The sequence below is a fragment of the Malaclemys terrapin genome, chromosome 10, assembly GCF_027887155.1.
Source record: "Malaclemys terrapin pileata isolate rMalTer1 chromosome 10, rMalTer1.hap1, whole genome shotgun sequence".
Classification (NCBI taxonomy): Eukaryota; Metazoa; Chordata; order Testudines; family Emydidae; genus Malaclemys; species Malaclemys terrapin.
In genome coordinates, this window is record NC_071514.1 from 36,147,563 (window position 1) to 36,169,849 (window position 22,287).

Consider the following 22,287-nt stretch of genomic DNA (forward strand, 5'->3'; position numbering starts at 1 on the left):
GAGAGGGTGCGATCAAGCTTCATTCCGAGATATGTTAGAGTGTAATCGTGTAGAGTGGAAGATGGCAGCCTTCACGGAGCCCACTCTGTTAAGTGAGAATTCACAACGAATGCCATCAACTTGGCGACCGAACATTGCTCAGTGATCTCCCAGTTATCAGAGCAGCAAGTAAACACTAAAAATGATTTATTTGTTTCTCCTCAGTGAGGACTGGTCAAGTGCATGGGGTGTATTTTTTTGGAAATACTTGCTATGAATACCTGAGCCATTGAAAACGCTGTCAACATTCTAGAAGAATTTATAAAACTTCACAGGCTTCCCAACAAAGATGCTGTACTCCACCAGGAGTAGAATGACCATCCAGGAATAGGATTCCTGCAGAGTTTATAAGTTCTTCAGACACAAGAGATATAAAAATAAAGAAGATAAACAAGAAAACAGGTGAAACGAGAAAAATCAGATTAAAAGAAGAGAAGCCACAGGAGCTAATGAGGGACTGAGGCTGGTGAGTCCAATGAAGCAACAACAACAACAACAAAAATTATAGTTAGTTCAAGTCAAAAATAAAAGGAAATTTTCAGGTGAAAAATCAGGGGATTGTTGAGTTTGTGCTGTGGTACAGCTGAACCAGATGACTGAAGGCACTATGATTTATGAGTTTTTGAAGGAGAGCCAGGCACATGCCCACCCTGCTATCGGCTGATAATCAGGCTTTAACTATGCGTTTCCTGGCAGCCACACACAGGAAGCAGAGATCCAAGAGTGCTAATCTGTCATAATACTTACTCTAATTATTAAGAAATGGAAGTCAACAACAGTACCCTCTATCCTAGAGCATTTATGATGTGCCATTGATGGAGATGCTTAGTGATGGTCATCACTGATAAAATCACATGGAAAATGGGAACAATTTGTTGATTATTATTAGCAGTACAAGGCAATTAATATCAGAAGTTCAGAGTACAAGCAAGGGGGAAAAGACAATGTGGTTAAGTAGAACCTGCATAACTAGCAGCTGACTAATAATTTTGTTCACAAAAAGTACCCAAAAGTCTGAGTTGGCTGTCTTTTCTAGTTGCTATTTGACTTACTTAGATTATATGTATTTATATATTACTTACCATAGCAAACTAGGGAAATACAACCTAAATGGAGTTACTATAAGGTGAGTGCATAGCTGGTTGGAAAACCATTCCCAGAGAGTAGTTATCAGTGGTTCACAGCCAAACTGGAAGGGCATATCAAGTAGGGTCCTGCTCTGTTCAGTATCTTCATCAGTGATTTAGATAATGGCAGAGAGTACACTTATAAAGTTTGCAGATGATACCAAGCTGGAAGGGGCTGTCTTGGAGGATAGGTTTAAAATGATCTGGACAAATTGGAGAAATGGTCTGAAGTAAACAGGATGAAATTCAATCAGGACAAATGCAAAGTACTCCAGATTTGAGGGCTGGAACACACCCTAATCTCGTGTGTCACTTTTTATACCACCTCTGAAAAGTTCTCCAGGCCCTAATGTACATTTGAGATCGACGGTTTATATGGAAGGCCTCAGTCTGGGCAAACCAGGCTTCTCTAGAAGTTGGTTGAAGGAGCAACTACCAGGGCTACTACTGGGCAAACTAGTGATTTCATCAACAAACTACTGCAACTACTGGGCAAACCTGGCCCAGCAGAGCAGGAACATTCTCTTTCCCCTCCTTATCCTTAGAGGGGTCTGCAATGATGCTCAGATAGCAAAGAAGAGATCTACAACAGGAATGGAGATATGAGATGCAGGTTGCCAGAATCATCTTCTCTATCTGTGTGAGCAGCCATCCTGATTCTTGGCTGGGGGAGCCTTAAACAGAAATTCCGGTGGACAGAGTAGATTATGGAAGGGACTGCAAAATTAAGCTTCAGTAGTGGTACAAACAATTTCATTTCTAAATTGTTTTCTATACTTACCTCTTCCACATTACAATCCTATTTTGAGTGCATGTTTGCACAATCATTCTTCTAGCTGGTGGTCTCCAAAACATTTCTGACTCCTTAACTCGTGTTAATTCATTGAGCTTGCATATCATTTTTAACTTCATTGCAACAAATTTCCTGGTCCCCAGCTTCCTAGATTTGCCTATCAATGGGTTAATAATATATATGTCTACAGAGACAAGTGGCCAGATCACCACTCAGCTGGCGTACACTGGTGAAGCATCATTGAAGCCAATGAATATCTGGCCCAAGATATGCTGCCAATGGCAAAATTCCTTGTGAAATAAATGAAAACCCCTGAAAAAACTCTTTTCTCTCTTATGGACATTATATTGTACTGTAGCCTGATTTGGGTCACTGGAACCTAAAATGTTGGCCCCCTGCTAACCTCTTTGCCTATTGTGTGGAGATGCATATTTTGCATCTTATCACTGAAGTGGTTATAGCGCTGACTTTCTGTGTTAGGAACTGATCTGCAATTCAAGAGGACAGTATACCAAGTATTGAATGGAAAGCTTACCACATCGACCCCTACGGAAAAGTTGCAGATGCACGTCTACAAAAAACACAAACAACAAAGTATACAGTTAAATACTTACTTTGCTTTGTATGGTGATTCAGAGGTGGCATTTTTTGCTTCCATTAAACTTTCATATTCTTTAGCCCTGAGGGAAAAATATTAATCAACATTGATTTTTCTTTAATTATTCAATGTTTGAAAACCAATTAGACAATTCTACTATGTGATTTATTCAGCTTCATGACACTGTACAAGTCACTGGGCATTTCTGAAAATCAATTTTATTGTAAGCCATTTTTGTCTTTTCATCAGCCATATTTGTTCCTAAAGAACAGCCAGTGACTTCGTATGATTATTGTTACTATAACTTCACCTGTTGTGTATTTAAGATATTTTAAGCTGATTTTCAAAATCATAACAAATGGAATACAAAACAATGGTTAGAGAAATATTATTTTTATCCTGAAAATATCATTGCAGATGAAAACATTACTAATTTTAACATGTCTAATGAATCAAAAGACAAATTTATCACAAGTGTTATAATTTACATTCAAATTGTCCATTACATTTGAGGGTTCAATTAAATCTTCTATGAAACACTAATGACAGTACTATAACAATGTATTTCATGAGACATACAACTCTAAAATAAATCTCTCTATGAATGTCTGCTTTACTTTGGGAAATGTAAGCAGGACTCAACAGCGTAAACCTGTTTAGACACTTAAAAGTATTCTTGTTTACATTGGCCACATGCCAAAGTAAAAGAAAATTTGAGACAATACTTCTTTACCACTGCTTAGTGTGGCTCCAGCTGGACTGGGCCAACAGGTGATAAACATCATCAGTTCATCAACCTAAGTCAGGATTCATTGCAGTGATTCATTAACATTTAATATATTTGGTAAAACAAATTTAGACACTATGGTGATGCAGAAAATTTAAATTCTCACTTCTTACAGACAGAGCCCTATTGTAAAAGAAATATCCAACAGAGCAGCTAGAAAATTCAGCTTTGGACCAATTAGGAAAACTCTACATTGACTTCATATTCAGAAAGAAAATGATGGCATATGCAGAAACTAAGTGGAGAGATAGTGACGTTTGGGTTAGGTAAGGCTGCTGCTCAGGACTGTTGAGTTCTATTCCTAGCTCTGCAGCTGACTCAATCTCTGACATAGGGCAAGTCATTCAGATTTTCAGAAAGGAAAATCCAGCCACTTTTTTAGGTGTCCAAATGGGAAATGAGTTATTTTGAACATAAGAATTGCATACTGGATCAGACCAGTGATCAGATCTGTAATCCTTCTCTGACAGTGATCATCATAAATTGCTTTAGAGGAAGGAGCTGAAACCCCACAGTAGGCAAATATAGGATAATCGGCTCCTCAATAAGATGTCATCCTAATTGCTAATAGTCATTCTTTGCTTTAAGCCTGAAGAATGAGGTTTTATCTTCGTTCCAAAACTATTTTAGGATAAACTATTATAACTCTGTCAAGTATCAGGGGGTAGCCGTGTTAGTCTGTATCTACAAAAACAACAAGGAGTCTGGTGGCACCTTAAAGACTAACAGATTTATTTGGGCATAAGCTTTCGTGAGTAAAAACCTCACTTCTTCGGATGCATAGAGTGAAAGTTACAGATGCAGGCATTATATACTGACACATGGAGAGCAGGGAGTTACTTCACAAGTGGAGAACCAGTGTTGACAGAGCCAATTCAATCAGGGTGGATGTAGTCCACTCCCAATAATAGATGACGAGGTGTCATCCTCTCCTGGAATTGACACCTCCTCTACATCCACCCTGATTGAATTGGCTCTGTCAACACTGGTTCTCCACTTGTGAAGTAACTCCATGCTCTCAATGTGTCAGTATATAATGCCTGCATCTGTAACTTTCACTCTATGCATCCGAAGAAGTGAGGTTTTTACTCACGAAAGCTTATGCCCAAATAAATCTGTTAGTCTTTAAGGTGCCACCAGACTCCTTGTTGTTATTATAACTCTGGATACCCCTATGAATGTCCAACTCTCCCTTGAATCATGCTAAAATACTGGCTTCAATGACAGCCAGTAGCAATGAGTTTCACAATCTAATTCCATATTGAGTGAAAAGTATTTCCTTTTGATCAGTTACAAATTGTTATCTTTCGATTTTATTGAATGTCCCCTTGTTCTTGTGTTATGAGGGAGAACAGACATTCACAATCTACCTTCTCCATATTATTCAGCATTTTATATACTTTTATCGTGTCCCCTTCTTTGTAAAGCAAATAATCCTAATCTTTTCCATTTCTCTTCATATGACATCTTTTTCATGCCCCAATCATTCTCATCACCTTCTCTGAACTGCCCCCCTTCACCCACCAATTATGTAATATCCTTTTTGCAATGTGGCCACCAGTGCAGCACACAGGGTACCAGATGAGGGCATATCTTTGATATGATTGTAATATTTTCCATATTATTCTCCATTCCAATCCGTTCGGATCTTAACATTTTCTTTGCTTTTTTGACTGTATCTGCACAATGAGCAGAGGTCTTCATTGAACTGTCAGTAATGCCCATGTCTCTTTCTTGAGTAGACCTAGCTAATTTAGAACTCTGTAAGGTATATGAATAGTTCATTTTTCCCCTCCAGTGAGCACTACTTTGCATTTATCTACTGTGAACTGCATTTGTCCTTTCACCTTGCTTAGTTAAGTTCCTCTGAAGTTCTTCACAGTCTACCCTGGATTTGACTAACCTAAACCACTTTGGGCAGTGGTTCTCAAACTAGGGCCGCCGCTTGTTCAGGGAAAGCCCCTGGCGGGTCGGGCCAGTTTTGTTTACCTGCCGCGTCTGCAGGTTCGGCTGATCGCAGCTCCCACTGGCCGTGGTTTGCTGCTCCAGGCCAATGGGGGCTGCAGGAAGGGCGGCCAGCATGTCCCTCAGCCCGCACCGCTTCCTGCAGCCCCTACTGGCCTGGAGCGGTGAACCGCAGCCAGTGGGAGCTGCGATCGGCCGAACCTGCGGACGCGGCAGGTAAACAAAACCGGCCCGACCCGCCAGGGGCTTTCCCTGAACAAGTGGCGGCCCTAGTTTGAGAACCACTGACTTAGGGTACGTCTACACAACAAAAAAAGACCTGCAGCAGTGAGTCTCAGTGCTCGGGTCAACTAACTTGGGCTCACGGGGCAAAAAATAGTAGTGTAGATGTTCGGGCTCGGACTCTGAAACCCAGTGAAGGGGAGGGTCTCAGAGCCTGGGCTCTAGCGCAAGCATCTACATTATAATTTTTAGCCTCGTAAACTTGAGTCAATTGACATGGGCTCTGAGACTCAGTGCCATGGTTTTTTTATTGTAGTGTAGATGTATCATTTGCATTACCTAAAAGTTTTTCTACCTCGTTATTCACCCCCCTTTTCCAGGTCATTAATAAATATATTAAACATGACTGGACTTAGTAAGAAACCTTGAGGCATCCCGCTATTAACCTTTTTCCATGATGAAAACTGACCATTTATTCTCACTTTTTGTTTCCTGTCTCTTATCCAGTACAAAGGCATTCTAACTTGGAGTATGGCCCAGAAAAGTAAACCAAAAATTATTCACCTAAAATACATCCCACAACAATTTTTTGTGAAAGGAAGGTTTTAAACAAATTGTAAATGAGAAATCACAAAACATATTCTTTCGTTAATTTCTTCAGGTGTATTATCAGAATTTACTATTTAGTTCTCACTGACAATCAATCTGACATGCAGACACTGAAGCATTCTTTTGATAGCATCACATACATATTAAACTGGGATAATTTACCTAGATATATATCAGCTGTTATTACAGCACCAGTTTAATGGCTTAGGGTTATAAATATTATTAATAGACCAACAAAACTTTTACACAGAACTAATAACCCATTGATCACAATTTGTCCTTTCATTCACCTTTGCTCTTAGTTGCTTTCATATTCTGATTTAAGATCTAGCATCTCATGAAAGCAACACAAACCTATTTTAGTGCAGTTACTAGCTTCAGCTCAAATTTAAAATCTTATAATTTTCTAACAACTGAAATACATTCATAATTGCCAAGTTTACAAACCTAGGGGGAGTTTCCCATGACCATTATGAAATAAGGTATATCGATGACTCAACTTAAGACTTCCTGGGAAATTCTAAATGAATTATTACTGTTCCATGCTCCTCACTTCCCACCCAGTCCCCCTTCCTTCCCAAATTAGTTAATAAGGCCTTTAAATCTACCATCCAGATAAGTTCTGAGTTGGTTTTGAATAGTGACTCCCAACTGTTTGGTGGTCTTAGAACTGGATTGTTTCACAGAAATGTGGTAGACATCACATAACTCATTTCATAAAGTATTTCACAACACTGAGACGCCTGCTTCCTCCTGCTTTAATCCTCTAGTCTAATAAAGCCCTCTTTTGTGTTCTGAATATGGGAAACCCTTCTCCCTCAGATCAACAATGAGATCTCATGAGAGTATCCAGGCAGTGTTTACCAATACTACAGTGACTTATTAAGGTGCCAACTGGTAACCCTAAAGGTAAAGCAATATCTGCACAGTTAAAATTAATTTGCCAAATGGAGTATATTCAAAGTATTTTACTAAGGCTTTGTTTTTGCTTTAAATTTTATGGGACAATCTTTGTTCTGTTATGCTACTGGACTGAACCACATATTATATTTTTGCTGAGCTTCTTATGGCTATATTTATGGTTAAATGTTCAATACTAACTCACAATTTTCTTTTCAGGGTTAATGACCTAAAATAACAGAAAATTATTTGGCTATTCCTTGAAACTAAAATATTAATTATCTTGCTTTTCATATTTTTCTAGATTTTGAAGCTTTCAGTGAACATTTCAATTAAATGAAATCTATAAAATAATACCACATTACTATTAGTGATGTAATTATAAATAATATTTTTAAAATATGCTGACTCATGTGACACACTAGAATTCAAGATGTACTGACAGAATATTTCAGTTATTGATGCAAACAACAAACAATTGGCTTGATCCTGTTTTCCTTACTTGGGCAAATTTTTCAGTGAATTCACTGGAACTTTTACTTGAGTAAGGAATGTACGATTGGACTCAGTGAGTACAGTAAATCGGCAATATGAACAACTCCCTACCCCTAATAATCAGAAATTCTGAAGGAAAGTAGACACTGTACTTTCAATACATGCATCTTGTAAAACAGTAAACTCTAATTTGGTGATCATATATAAGATGCCAATGACAAAAAATCTATCACATAAAAGAGCAAAAGGGGAAAGAAAGAACTTGAGGCAACAAGATGATAAAAGACAGAATAAGTGTATCTGTGCAAGATTTAAATTACCATTATTGCATCGTAGCAATGTTAATGAACTATTATTTTATTTAAACTATTGTTTTAATAAATCTATTCAAATAACTCTTTCTTATCACAATTAAAAATAAGAAAAAATACATTAACGAATGCTTAGACTTTTTTAAAGGTAAATGCAAAGACTGTTTTAAAAAGGAAATCCAGATTATGATATTCTATTGAAGTTATGCTAACCTCAGTTGGGGACATTTCAGCTATAAGACAGACACCACAGTTCATGATATAATGATGCCCTGCATATCATTCTGATCTGGAGATGTCACTTTTTAGGCTAATGACAAACTACAGGTCTGACAACTCACTTTCCATTTTAAGATATTTCTAACTTTTTCTTGTTGTGACAGGCAACAAAATTGATTAAATCCAGCCATGGGATTTGACACTACAGCAGGATGGCTTCTATTTGTTGATTACTATTGATTTTCTTTGATACTTCATTTAAAAATCAATAGCTAAGAAGAAAAATAGGCATGGTTTACACATACTTAAACATACTATTGTATTCTGGAAGAGGCTACAGTTTTGGCAGGGCACTGGCATCCAATTATGAGAAAAGCTCTTAACAGGTGAAAGCAAGGGCTCCAGATCGATATTCAGTTTTCTTTCTCAATCAGAGAAAGTGGCTATAAATTAGGCTCATCAGTGTTATTTTCAAGACATTTCTGAAGCAAATAACTTTACACTTTTTTTCAGTGTTCAATAGCATTCCTGTTAAAGGACAGAAGATTAAGTTTAGAGAAAAGCTAAAAGAATATTAGCATTACCTGGAGTTCATCCGTGCCTTTAGCTTCTTTGCCTTCTTTTTAGTTTTTTGCTTCTCCTCTCCATCTTTTAAAGGTTCTACTGGAACAGAGCTTTCAATCACAATATCAACAATGTACTTCTTCAGTGACAGGTGCTCCTGCAGAAGACATTGAAATAATATTTTAAAATAATGGTATTTCATTTTTATAGCATGTGAGGAAACTAAGATTCTGCATCAAAAGAACATCAATGATAAATATTTAACAAAAGGCTGAGAAAATGAAGAAACAAATGTTGATGTATAAACTTTTGTTTATATCTTTTCAATGTCACCTGTCCTTTTATAAACCAGTAATATGACAATATTTCTGGAAACACTTTCTGATAATTACAAACCCAAGACACACAGACACACCTTTTGGTCAGATCAAACTCAATGAACAAGTAAACATTAGCTCAAGAAAATAAGTTAAAAGCAATCAAAACACACAGTACTTAATTAAAATACAAAGCCATATATGATGTTGATGCTGCAAACACTTACAGCACTGACTTACCTGGTTGTAATTATTATATTATCTTCAACAGGACTCCTCACACACTTAAAATTAAGCACATGCTTCAGTGTTTACAGGATCAGGGCCTATATTCAGCAAAATCAGAATTTCTTTCTTTCTTTCTAGCTAACTAATAATGGTAATGGGACATTTCATGCATGAATGTTTCTATGAACCACTAAAAGAGAAGTTTGTTTTAAATTTCTTATAGCAACTAGTGATGTCTGGTTATACCAGTGTTTCCCAAACTTGGGACGCCGCTTGTGTAGAGAAAGCCCCTGGCGGGCCTGGCCGGTTTGTTTACCTGCCGCGTCCGCAGGTTTGGCCGATCGTAGCTCCCACTGGCCGCGGTTCGCTGCTCCAGGCCAATGGGAGCTGCTGGAAGCGGCGTGGGCTGAGGGACATGCTGGCCGCCCTTCCTGCAGCCCCCATTGGCCTGGAACGGCAAACCGTGGCCAGTGGGAGCTGCAATTGGCCGAACCTGCGGACGCGGCAGGTAAACAAACCGTCCTGGTCCGCCAGGGGCTTTCCCTACACAAGCGGCATCCCAAGTTTGGGAAACACTGGGTTATACCATTCTCAATTAACCCAAAATGTTATATAATTAATTGTAATATGTAATTGGAAAGCCAATAATGACACAGCAAAAAACAAAATAAAGCAATAAAATATGTTGGTCGTAGCAAAATATTAGCCACTAAGAAAACACCCATAATGCATCTGTTATCAATATATATCACTAAAATAAACAATGGGTAATTTTGTAACCAATAAAAGATATTAACATTTCCACATACCTAAGGTGCATTTTGAGGGTAAGACAGAAGATTTAGGAACAGATTCAGCCATGGGATAATCAGTGGGGTTCCCTGCATATCTTGTGGTGGCAGGGCCTGTAGTACTGTAAAATCTGCTTAGAATGGGGCAGCAATGGCACAGAAGTGCCCTACTCTGCCTATGATCCTAGCCAGTGTAGGTCCAAAACTTATCAGGATTGACCAGGATGGGGAATGTCCGGGCCAATCAGAGAATGTGCTGAATGCCTTATGCAGTTTCTGTAAGTGGGATTGTTCACAGATAGTTAAGTCTGCCCAGGGATCGCAGAGGTGCAAGCACTGCTAACCGTCTTCCACAGGTCACTGCCAGTGGGGTACAGCTGTCTCTTCTCCAGCAGGAATGAATGGTCTCTTAGGCCTTGGCTACACTGGCAATTCACAGCGCTGCACTTGCTGCGCTCAGGGGTGTGAAAAAACACCCCCCCCGAGCGCAGCGAGTGCAGCGCTGTAAAGCGCCAGTGTAATCAACGCCTGCAGCGCTGCACGCTTGCTCGCAGCGCTGCAAGCTATTCCCCTTGGAGAGGTGGAGTACTTAGAGCGCTGCAAGAGAACTCTCGCAGTGCTGGCGGCGCGACTACACTCGCGCTTCACAGCGCTGCCAAGGCAGTGCTGTGAATCCGCGAGTGTAGCCAAGGCCTTAGTGTATTTAATCACTCAAAACATGAGTCATTCAGCCTAGGGCTTTCCTCTCTTCTCAATGTCACCTTTCCTTGGTCGTCTTCTTTCTGAATTTGATATGTCAAAAATTGGGTTTCTTCTCACCTCATCCCTTCCCAGAAATGTTAACCCATCAGCAAATTTTCCCAAGCCTTCTGTCCATTTTGAAGTACACTATAAAATCTCTTTTTGTTGTTTTCCATGGAAGATTTTCTTTTTGATCTCTCTTCTTTCTCTCCAACCTCATCTCTTTCTATTCTCCAATTTTTTCCCTTCATTTGCCTGATACTTGATTTCTTTTTGTCCCAACTTGTGTGTTCACAGTCAGTAGTAGATCCTTCTCCCATGCTGTTCCCCTCTTGCTTAATTGACTCTCTTCATAGCCCATCTCAATATGCATCTTTTCTCCCAGCCAACTACTCCTAACTCTTTCTCTAACAAAACAAATAAATCCTATTCCCTGGATTTCTAAGTTTTCCCAATGCTCAATCATGCACTCTGAAACTTAACCATTGAACCCCAGACCATTCTTGCTCTATCATGTGTACATATCCTTCCTGTATAATTCTAAGATAAAAATACAAGTAAGTCTTTAGGTTATGTCTAAACTATTACTGGCTGGGAAACATCTTATCATATTTGAGTATAAACATGAAATATTCAGGAAAAAAGTTTGAAAGGGATATAAACACTTCAGGACATAAGCCAATCACTAACTGATGGGGATTACAGAGAAATTTTCCTTAGGAGCAAGTTATTCCATTAGGCTCTGATCCAGTGAAGTAAATGGGAGTTCTTCCTTTGCCTTCAATGGGCTTTGGATTGGGCTCTGTCTATTTGCAGGGTTTTCTTGCACTTTCTTTGCAAGTATCTTGCATTGGCCACTGTCAGAGAGAATACTGAGTCAGATGGACCAGTGGTGTGATCTGATATTTCAATTCTTATGGTCTCACATTAAAATAATTCATGAATGCATATTCAATGGAGTTAGTATTTTCAATTAAATGTGTGGCATTTTTTTTTACTGAAAGCCTTTTAAAACTTTTTATAAATGTACATACTTAAAACGTTTGTTTGAAAATAAAATTGCAAATATAGAAAGTGAACTACATATCAGAACAAGTCCAGTGAGAAAAACTAAAAACAAAACAAAAAAACAGTTTTCTACACACCATTTAATAAAATTAATCCCAACTCCAACATTTTTGGTGGAGGGAGAGCAAAATTATTCCAAAAAGGTTAACTTATAATAAAAAAAAAAAACAGCCTTTAAAGTCCCTCAAAAACATACCCTATAAATATAAAGGGGCCAATTATGTGTAGTTACACTGCTCCAGGAGCAGACCTGAAGCAGATTCTGAGTCACCATCTGCCTCACAGTTCTCCCTGCTTCAGAAGAGACATATGCTGTGCCAGCCCTAGAGCTGGTACAGTAAATGTCCTCAGTGCACTGACTGGCATGTTGAAAGGTGAAGCCAAGGTATGGGTGGAGGGGAGTAACGCTGTACCTTATGCTCATTTACTACCATTTGCATGTGCACAGGACAGATCTCAATCTGAAAAATAATTCATAACATTTCTACAGTTCCTGTTAAGCCCACGTTTAATTCAGCACTTCACAACATAATTGGTGGCTATGGATAAAAGATGTACAGTATTTCCTTCTTTCCCCCAACTTTGTCATTTTTTATGTTCATAAAATCTAGTTTAGTTCATTTTAGAGTTTTTGTGGCTCCATCTGAGTCCAGTTGCATTTAAGGGGCTCAAATCTTTGTTGTGTTCTAACCTATGTACTTTCCTCCAGCAGCAAAAAGGATCCAGAAATGAAACTGAACCAACCACTGGAGAATTAATAGTTCTGGCATGGAGGGAACATAAGGGTGTGTGTGTCCAGGAAAAAGGGGATGGGTAATTATTTTGTCCAACAATTTAAAGAAACTGATACCAATGCAGATATGATCTCATCAAAGCTGATATCTTTCTTCTTCTCTGAATTAACTTTTCTGGCCACATAAGATCAAAGCTCTGGCCTACCAACATAATTCATTGTATTAAATGAAATAATTCATGCTAAGGTTTAAGATTTCAACACTTTATCAAATTATTCTGAACTTTGTTATTTTTGTTTAAATATGTGTGAGAAAATATTCACCATTTATAGTGTTACAATTTATTGAAGGGAATGTAATTTGTCTTTCATACTCAAATTTGCATTTCAGTGAAATAACATCAGTCACCCTGTAAGCTACAGTTTTCCTCCTAAGAGCAGCCTCATTGTGAGATAGCTCAGTTTTTATCAAATGTCATGCATGAAAAGTAAATATCATTATAACACATATTTTACTTAAAATAACCATTTTGCTTTTTTTGTTATTAAAAAAATCCACACAATCCAGAAGGTTCTTTTAATTGCTGTACAGAACATCTCATGAATAGTGTGGTCCAGGGCATGGGAATAATAGGCTGAGCATAGCAGTTCTGTTGCAGGTGTTCTCAGTTTTGTAAGAATTGCCCATTGAGCACCGAAAGCTTTCTTTGAAAACCATAGTGTGTGCACATACACATGATTTGCCACTTTCAAAAGGACATGTGGAAATCAATAAAAATTCAAACTGGATTTTCATGCATTAAGAAGGAAACCCCATCACACAGACACTTTGTCATTTATAAATACAACCTTTAATTTAAATGTTCATTGCTGAATAACACCATCTGAGATGATATCTTTTTTTGATTCTAACACAATGTCTTTGGGCTCGTCTACATGAGAAAATTGTACTGATTTAACCAAACTGGTTTAAAAACTGATTTAGTTAAATCAGTACAATGCCCTTGACTGGTCACTCTTATTTCAGTTGACGAGTGCCTTAAACTGGTTTAGCTTAAATTATAAGGAATTCTGCATTTATCTTGCATATATAATAAGGTCTTGTAGAAAAAAATAGTATTTGATCATGTAAATTAAAGCATGCATCAAAATGCAGATGCACAAGGGGACCAAATTAAGGTTGTGCAGACAATCATAAACTATCATTTCCTAACTTTCAAAAATTTGGTTTTGCAACCAAAATGATCATTCTTTTAATGTAATTTTTTAATGTAATTTCCTAGGGTTTTTTTTTTTTTTAAAGAAAAAGGTAAAAACATTCTATTATCAGCAACGTGACCCGATTATTTGTATAATTCTATATCTACTTCTGCTTCCAAATGTGATTAAAATATATATTCATACACTCCAGAAGTCACTCAAAAGTATTTTTATTGCAACTAGTAGAAATCACCAATTCCCATATTGCATCTTACCTGTCTGGGCTGATTAAAGCAAAATTTAATTTGAGCTAATCAGTCCAAGGCAAGGAGGAACATGAAATTAACTAGATGAATCAATTTCAGTTTCTATACTATTTGTATTACATTTATTAATATAGTAATGCTTCTCTATTTTTTGTTTCTTGTATAGTACTATATGCATTTTGAAGGATAAAATAAATGAGAAACTGCTTACTTATTATTAAACCTTGAAAATTATCAGGGTCATAATCAGAAGATGCCTTGTCATTAAAAACTGAAATAAAAATAAATAAAATTTTAACTAATAAAAATAAAAACAACTAGGGGAAAAACATTCTGTGACTAATTCTATAGCAATACAGAGAGTATTTTCCAGAAAACAACTGATCATATTTTCTCTTACTCATTCAGGAAAAATGTATGCCTGTTAAAAACTAAATAAATCTTTGTGACATTTCCTGGAAAAAGGCTGTTTAATTTTTGTAAAACATTACAGTACAATCTAGCCTTGCAAAATCAAAATAAGGCTTGAAGTTTCTATCTTAAATCATATGTATGCAAAGTGAATGTTAAACCAATATCATGAGTAAGAGATCAAGCACACCAACCTCAGGAAATTCTAAAAGGTAAGTAATGCAATGTTAAGTTGGTCATACTGCTCATCCTGTATATATTATGGTACATACATTTAACAAAAGAAAAATTAATATATTTAAGGTTATACATATTTTTCAGTGCTTTGTCATTCTTGATTATACAAGCAATAAGATTTCTGCCACTTCCCTACAGTATACTATTCCACTGACTAACAGGTCTCATTATTTGGGTGTTTCCCCTGATACTCAGCTTGAATATTTTTTTGCTAAATTTCACCCCATTAATTTTAGCTATACCCCTGTAAACATCCCTGAAAAGGGAAAAAACAGTGGCCTGCAACTCTGCTTCCCTGAGGATGTTCCGACAGGATTCTCCCTCTTGAGTCTCAGTTCCCTACCACAAGGGTGGCAAAACTCCTCAAACTCCTGATGACTCTTGGTCCTGAAGGGAAGCAGTAGAAGGGTGGAGCAGGAGTCAGTCCCCAGTGCTGTTTATCAATCTCTCACAACCACTGCCCTTCTAGTCAGTTCCTGACTGCTTGTGGTGAAAGGAAAGGTGACTTAAGATCCTTCAGCTTCTGCTAGAGCTCAGAAGGCGTAAGCATCATACACAGGGAGAAGCCAGCCATCAATGTTGAACCAACTCTGTGTGGCCCCAAGTCTCATCAATGCTTCTCTATGGCCTCCATGGCTTGATGGTGTCAATTTTTTTCATTTTAAGAAAATGAAGGACCTTACTTGGTATATTACTGTTTTGTCACATTAGACATGGAGACATCCAGTGCCTAGCACATTCTTGGGTGTCTGATTAATAAAATAACAGCAATGAGAATTATAACAATTTTAGTAGGATATCTCAACTTTTAAAACTGTTCATTAATATATTTTACTATCATAATTTTTTCTAATTACACCATCTCACACAAGTCACATAGTGGTAAGACAATTATATCTTCTGTTATTCAGGAGGTTTTAAAAAGTAATTGAAAGATTAAACTTTTCTAACCTATGACTCTACAGGTGTGGGACTGATTCGTGTGTTTATCAGATCTACAATCAATTTACTTGTACCAGTCAAAGTGACAGTAGGAGCAAAATGAAGCTAATTCTCTGCTTTGAAACAGACACCATATAAAATAAAAGAGCAGGCATTCAGATATAAAATGAGAGTAAACCAGCTATCCTCATGCCACTCAATGACAATTACAAACACTCCATCAGATTTCTGATAGGTGAGAATGATGAATGAGACAAAGCCTTGTATTGCCTTTGCAGGGTCTAATGTCTCTTTCCTGATCTAATCTATAGCTTAATAGATGACTCAAACAGAACTACAGAGTTCAACAAGCTTATTCATTTATCACCTTGTGAAGGCCAAAAAACGTCTTAGCTGTCAATAGCACAACATGGGATGGCTACAAAACATGCTGTACAAATAAACACAAGCACCTTAGCAGAGTATGTTTCTCAGAGTTCTCAACTTTCAATTGTGGCAGTTTGAATTAATATCAAACTTCATCCTTACAGCTCATTAAAATAAGACTAGAGTAATAACACCTTGTGTCACAAATAACTGTCACTTCTTGAAGGTACAGATCAAAGTGTAGGATTATCACACTAGGCAGATTTAGCACCTTTCAGATGAGAAACATGTACAACTAATAGCTCAGATAGTATTGAATGACAATACTCTGTGAACCCAACAGCAGTAATGTCAAGCTTCAGAACAGTACAAGTATATTTTCTCTAAGGTCCTGCTAAGCTTGTAATATTTGTATTAAATAATGTAATTTTTAAAGTCCACATAACCACACTAAATCATACTAAATCTGCAATTCTGAAAACAATTAGGCATGTAACTTTAGTTGTATGAGTTTTCCATTGAAGTCAATGGGATGATAGAGAGATATACACCCCCCCAATTTACTTGCTAAGTACTGCATAGGGCCCAATCTTTCAAACACCTATGCTTATCAGCATGTGTGATATATATATATGTAGGTGTTTGAAAGATTGGGCTCTACACAGTACAGTACTTAACAAGTAAATTGGTCTCATCTTCTTAAAGATTTTACTTTAGCAATCGATATTTACATTATGGAGTCCCACAGTTTGATCTCTAATCAAGACAATACATTGTAATTGTTTGGCATTTTATTTACTTCTTGCCAAAAACACTTCTTTAAGTAAACGTTAGATGTAATCAGAGATACTACTTACTTACCTAGCTATCTCACATGGCGTTGTGAGGATTAATATATGTTTTCTATAGCAATGCAAAGGTGTAAAGGACTACAGGGCTGATTCTGCAACTGAGAGATAATGAGTGCCCCAAGATCCTAGTGCATCAATAAATCTCCAGCCCTTTGTAGAATCAAGCCAGTATAAATTCTATGATTATGTTAAAAATATTTTCAAATGAAATCTTATGCTATTAAGATTGGTGTTCACATCTACTAAACCTTTGATGTTACTACCTGTTTTATAATTTTAATGTGACTGATCTGAATTCTCTCTGCACACATTCTCAAATGTACCAATGCTATCTGGAAACAAGGGCTATAAATAAGTACAAATAATTACCATTTCCCATCCCGAACAAAAGACTGAAACATACTACAAACATTATGGTCAGGTTCTGCCATCCTTACACACACTGAGTAGTATCTTATTCTGCAAGTAATCCTATTGAAATCCATCAACTAACAGAGTAAGATACTATTCAATCTTTGCGCAGAATCTGGACCTCATGTAGCATCTGGTATGTACAATGCTATGATATCCAGCCATAAAATATGGAAACAGAGGAGAAATTCTGTGTTAACATATTTAATGGTTTATCATGTTCTGTTTTACTTTAAATCTGGCCAATACATTTTTTTTGCTCTATATTCTTTTGTTAGTGTCTGTTCAACAACTCAACAGACTAGAAACACTCCTGTTTCTTTTATACAGTTTTACCAAAGTTGTGATAGGAATATATGATTTTTAAAAATGTAAGGTATACTGCATCGCAAAGCATCTTCATTTGTAGGCCACTACTCTCAGTGCTCTTCAAGATCACATTACAAAATAGTTTTGATGTCTGTGCCCTGGGAATAAACAGAAAGGCTTCAGCATGCTTATTATAATCACTGAATTCTTCATAAGAAGGACAAGATGAAAGTTTCCGTCACTTTCAGTCCTCTGGCCATTTTGGAAATTAATCACTCACAAACAGATGACAAAAATCACAGATTTTCACAAGAAGAAAAATCAAGAGATTTTAATGAAATTAAACACCGTTTTTTAAAATTAATCTGTTTTAAAATCTCTGGGCTTGATCCTGACTTCCTTACTTTGGCAACACTCAGTAAAGTCGATGGGTTGCGCAAGTGGCATAACTTGAGTGAGAAGTTGAGGACTGGTCTTATTATGGGAGAGGAAGATTGTTTTAAAACGTTATAACTGATTTTTGTTGAAACAAACAAACAAACAAACAAACACACACACCATTACCTTTTTCATTTAAACAAATTAAAGAAAATATTAGTAAGTTTGGTATTTTTCCTTTTTAGGTATGTACTTATATAATTTTGCAATTTACACATTTAGCAATTTTGTAATTGTATTTGAGGTATTGTATTTTCATGTTTTAATTATCTAGGTCTTAAATTGCAAGGTTTAGATTTATCTGTTCAATTTTGTTGTGGCATTCTTTTCAGTTAATTTTCTTTTTTCTTTTCTTTTCTTTTTTTTTTTTTTTATAGCTGTGAGTACAAGTTATCTTCCCTCTTAGATTTTGAAGGTAACTAAAGAGGTGTCTACAAAAGGGATTTTTGCACAGAATTTTCCACTAATATCAACACTGATTCAGCAAAAGCTTTGGAAGCCACTGAACATTTGTCTACACTAGGACTCCAATGGGAATTTGTTTTGCAAAATTCCCTATGGCAGACAATATCTACAAAGGTAGGCACTAACTTCACATAAGGATCCAAAACCCATCACCACCACTAACCCTTTTGTCCCACCCTTCCAAAGGAAGGAAGGAAACAAAAGCATAAGGGACCAGGGAATGATAAAGAAATCTATATAAATCTAAATGGAGACTAAATTGGTGTAACTTTTTTTTCAGCCCCCTCCAGGTGTACATTACAACAGCTTTGACTGTTAGATTGACAGCCACTTACCAATGTGTAATCTACCTCTGCATTTGACCTAGTGTTTCAGTCTAAATTGACATAATTTACAAACTGAAGGGATGACAGAGAGGAAAAGCAACCAATAACTACAACAAATACATAAATTATAAAACAAATATAAAATCAATGTAATGATGGATTGGGACCTTATATAATAAACATAATAATTTATTAATCCGGTGGGCATTAAAACATCATCAGGATGATCTGAGTCATGAACAGAAACCCACAACATGTTCTCTTTGTATATATTATAATGTGCAAAAATGTAAAAATAAATAAATAAATAAATTAGAAATTGCATCATCCTGCAGTGTAAACTTTAGAATGTTTTTAAATGCTGCAATTTCAGGGCCTGACGCCTTAAACTGAAAGAATTCTGCTAGGACTGCAATTAAAAATCACAGACTAGAAGAATGAGACAAATAAGTAAGACAGACCAACTGATCCACAGAGAAATTCCCTCCCCACTGTTCAGACTTTCAGCATTCACAGTTTTGTAACTTTCCAAAATGCAGCAGATGTGCCTTGTCCACAAACTGCATGAGAAACTGAGTTGACAAAACCATTACTGCTAAAACCAGAAGAGGTTAAGGTCACCCAAGAAATCATGTTCCTGCTGGATATCCCGTTCTCTGATGCAAATGTCCTGCATGAAACTGAACAACTATCCAGTGAATTTCAGATCTTAGTAACTATAAGGCTTTCAGCTGACCAGGCACTTCTGATATATTAAAAGTTATATTACAGTTATTATATTAATATAATATATTACAGTATTACTAATATTATTTGACGAAATCACATGATTCTTTTAGAATCCAAATAATATACAGTTACAAAACTTCTCCATAAAAAAATGAAGTAAGTACTAGAAAATGCAGAGACATTATATATTCAAGTAGGATGCAGTTCAGATGAATTAAACCATATCATAATCCAGATTCTGACCCTTGTTTGTTCATGTGAAATACAACAGCTGGAGAATAAACTTTCCAATTAACAGTCACTTCATACAATACATGATAGCAACCGAGGCATTTATTCACAACTGGCAATGGCCAGTATCTAGAAAAACTGCTGGTTAATACTGGGAGTTGACCTACAGTAGACTGTTAAATCTATTTTGTGTCATAATGGCGTTCCGTTACTCCTGAGAGACTATTTGGTATAATAACCCCATCACCTCCAATAAAAAAAATCTCCAAAATCAAAAAAATCCCATCAACATGAGAACTGAATAAAGACTGTCCACACAGTAGATTCACCTTTGATATTCATTGATGTCTCCTATTGGTGTTGATGAGAATTATGTGTATGCATAGGAAGATTATTATATTCTTAAGTGTCAACCAAGTCAACTGAAGTGAAAGTTCAGTTATTATATTGATTATAAATAGAATTATTTCTAATACACAATCTAGCTTTTGAAAAAAACGTTAACGAGTAATATTGGTATTTAAAGCAACATCAGGAAAGCAAAGTGTCAAAGTTGAACTGATATGGTAAAGCAAGGTCAGGATTAATACAAATATAATATTTTCACATGCATTTGAACAACTGGATCTGCTCTGAGCTGTGGCAGTCCCAAGAGGAGTAAGAGATGATAAAATGTTATCTCCTGATAGCTGAGTCTAAGGCTTCCAATAATAACTTGGTATTGTTGAATAGCCCATGAAATAAATTGCACCTGGAGTTGACCTTCTGGCCTGATAGGCATTACAGGATTAATACTTGAGGCTCCTCAAAGGAATCTATTGGTATGCCAAGGAAGTAAATAGAGGGGACTGAAGACTTCACAGAGGAAATAGCCCAAAGGATGCATCTTCTATCTGCTCTTCCACTAGCTGGAGAAGACTCCTTTACCTCCATGAGGTACATGGTCCTAACATAACTACAGCTGACCAGGAAAGGGATCCTGCAAAAGCTGCCAAGGCAGGGACTACTGGTAAAGAAAGAGCATCTGGAACAGGCAAAGTAGCAAATGACAGACGTACACAACACTGAAAAGCCACATTAGTTGTGATTTGTATGTCCAATTTTGCTGATCTAAATGCACCCTATATGAACTAGAATTTGAATATGTAAGTAGTGCTGGGCCTTTAACAAGCAGACAATTCTTTCTCCTCTCCCCAATATTAATAAATAAAATCTTTAAATGTTATTTAAAAATCTCACTGTGAAAGTCAGTGTTTTAAAGATATTTTAAGTATTTAAATAAACTGAAAAAAATATATCCAACTACAGCACATATAGTATTTATCTTCTGAATTAGAAAAGTGTCAGGAAATGAACAAAAATAGTAAAGGTTTCAGAGTAAATGCACTTAAAATTATTAGAAAAAGTAGTAGAGGAAATAGGAGTAATTTACATAACTAGCACTTCATCTTATTTCTATCCCGAAGAATCAAGACATGCCAACACCCTCACCATATATTTTATTAACATTTTACTTAGGATGCATGTCTGTCTTTTTCATTAATATGTACCCTTTCAGTGTTGCATTACTGAGGACAAAAGTCTGATATTCTCATCTTCAGCTTTTCTAATAGATGACTGCCAAACACGAACAAAGAAATGGTGAGAATTAGCATGCAGATCTAAAAAAAGAAGTGATGGGCACAATAACAAATTATAGATACCCTTACTACAGGTATGTTTAGGGACAAATTCAGTACAACTAGGCACTGGGAGGTGTAACACAAGCTAAGCTGACTATATTTAAGAAGAAATTAATCCTCTAAGAGGCAGAGGTTTCTATGGACAAGGATGGCAGAAAAATTAAAGCTGTAGTTTGCACCAGAACCCTAAAGGAATTCCATTGATATGAGTTTCTCCATAGAGTCACTGTATGAAAAAAAACAACTTTTGACTGTCCAGTCTACACCTCTTGTTCAGCTAGCACTGCAGTACTTCCTAGGTCTTGAAGTGTGCATTTGGGCATGTGCACCCACATGAACAGCAGCCACACATTTCTGCAATGGTTTATGCCACCGTATGCCACTCCTAAATTTGGCTTATGGTGTGTAAACTCCATTTAAATAGCCGTGTGACAAATTCTGAAGAACTGCAATTTAAAATTATATTGCAACAAAAATATATAAAATGATTCATGCATTGTTGATACAGAAGGATAAAAATAAATATAGAAACATGTATAAAGTGTCCTAAAACACAGGATACCACATTTCATTAAAGTTGGGATATGTTTAGTATAACCTTATGGAAAAGGACAAAGTGACACATTAATGCATGTATTTTTAAACAAAGATATTTTAAAATCAAGTGGTAAAGTCACAATGATCTAGAGGATCGAGCCAGCAAATAACTAACTTGAAAAATATTTATGGTCAGACTATTACTTATATAGCAAAGTATATTCAAACAGAACTGTCAGTAAGTAAAATGTACTGACAAACAGGAGAGTTTCTGGCCCAAAGGCCTTTTACTCTAAAAGCATGGGTGGGTATAATATGGAAGAATTAAAACAAAAATTAGAAGAGCGTTATTCTTTTATGGAATGTTTCATGGGACAAG

At 36.6% G+C, this 22,287-nt stretch overlaps 1 protein-coding gene across 5 annotated transcripts in view; it reads right to left on the minus strand.

The window, feature by feature from the left end:
* SCAPER (S-phase cyclin A associated protein in the ER) overlaps positions 1-22,287 on the minus strand; it is a 379,512-nt gene that overhangs the window by 187,997 nt on the left and 169,228 nt on the right. For all 5 annotated transcript variants that reach the window (XM_054041167.1, XM_054041165.1, XM_054041164.1 and 2 more), the window contains 2 exons: positions 8,650-8,786; positions 2,574-2,639 (listed from right to left, as the gene is read on the minus strand). In XM_054041167.1, the coding sequence (XP_053897142.1) occupies positions 2,574-2,639; positions 8,650-8,786 (203 nt within the window). The remainder of the gene's footprint in view (positions 1-2,573; positions 2,640-8,649; positions 8,787-22,287) is intronic.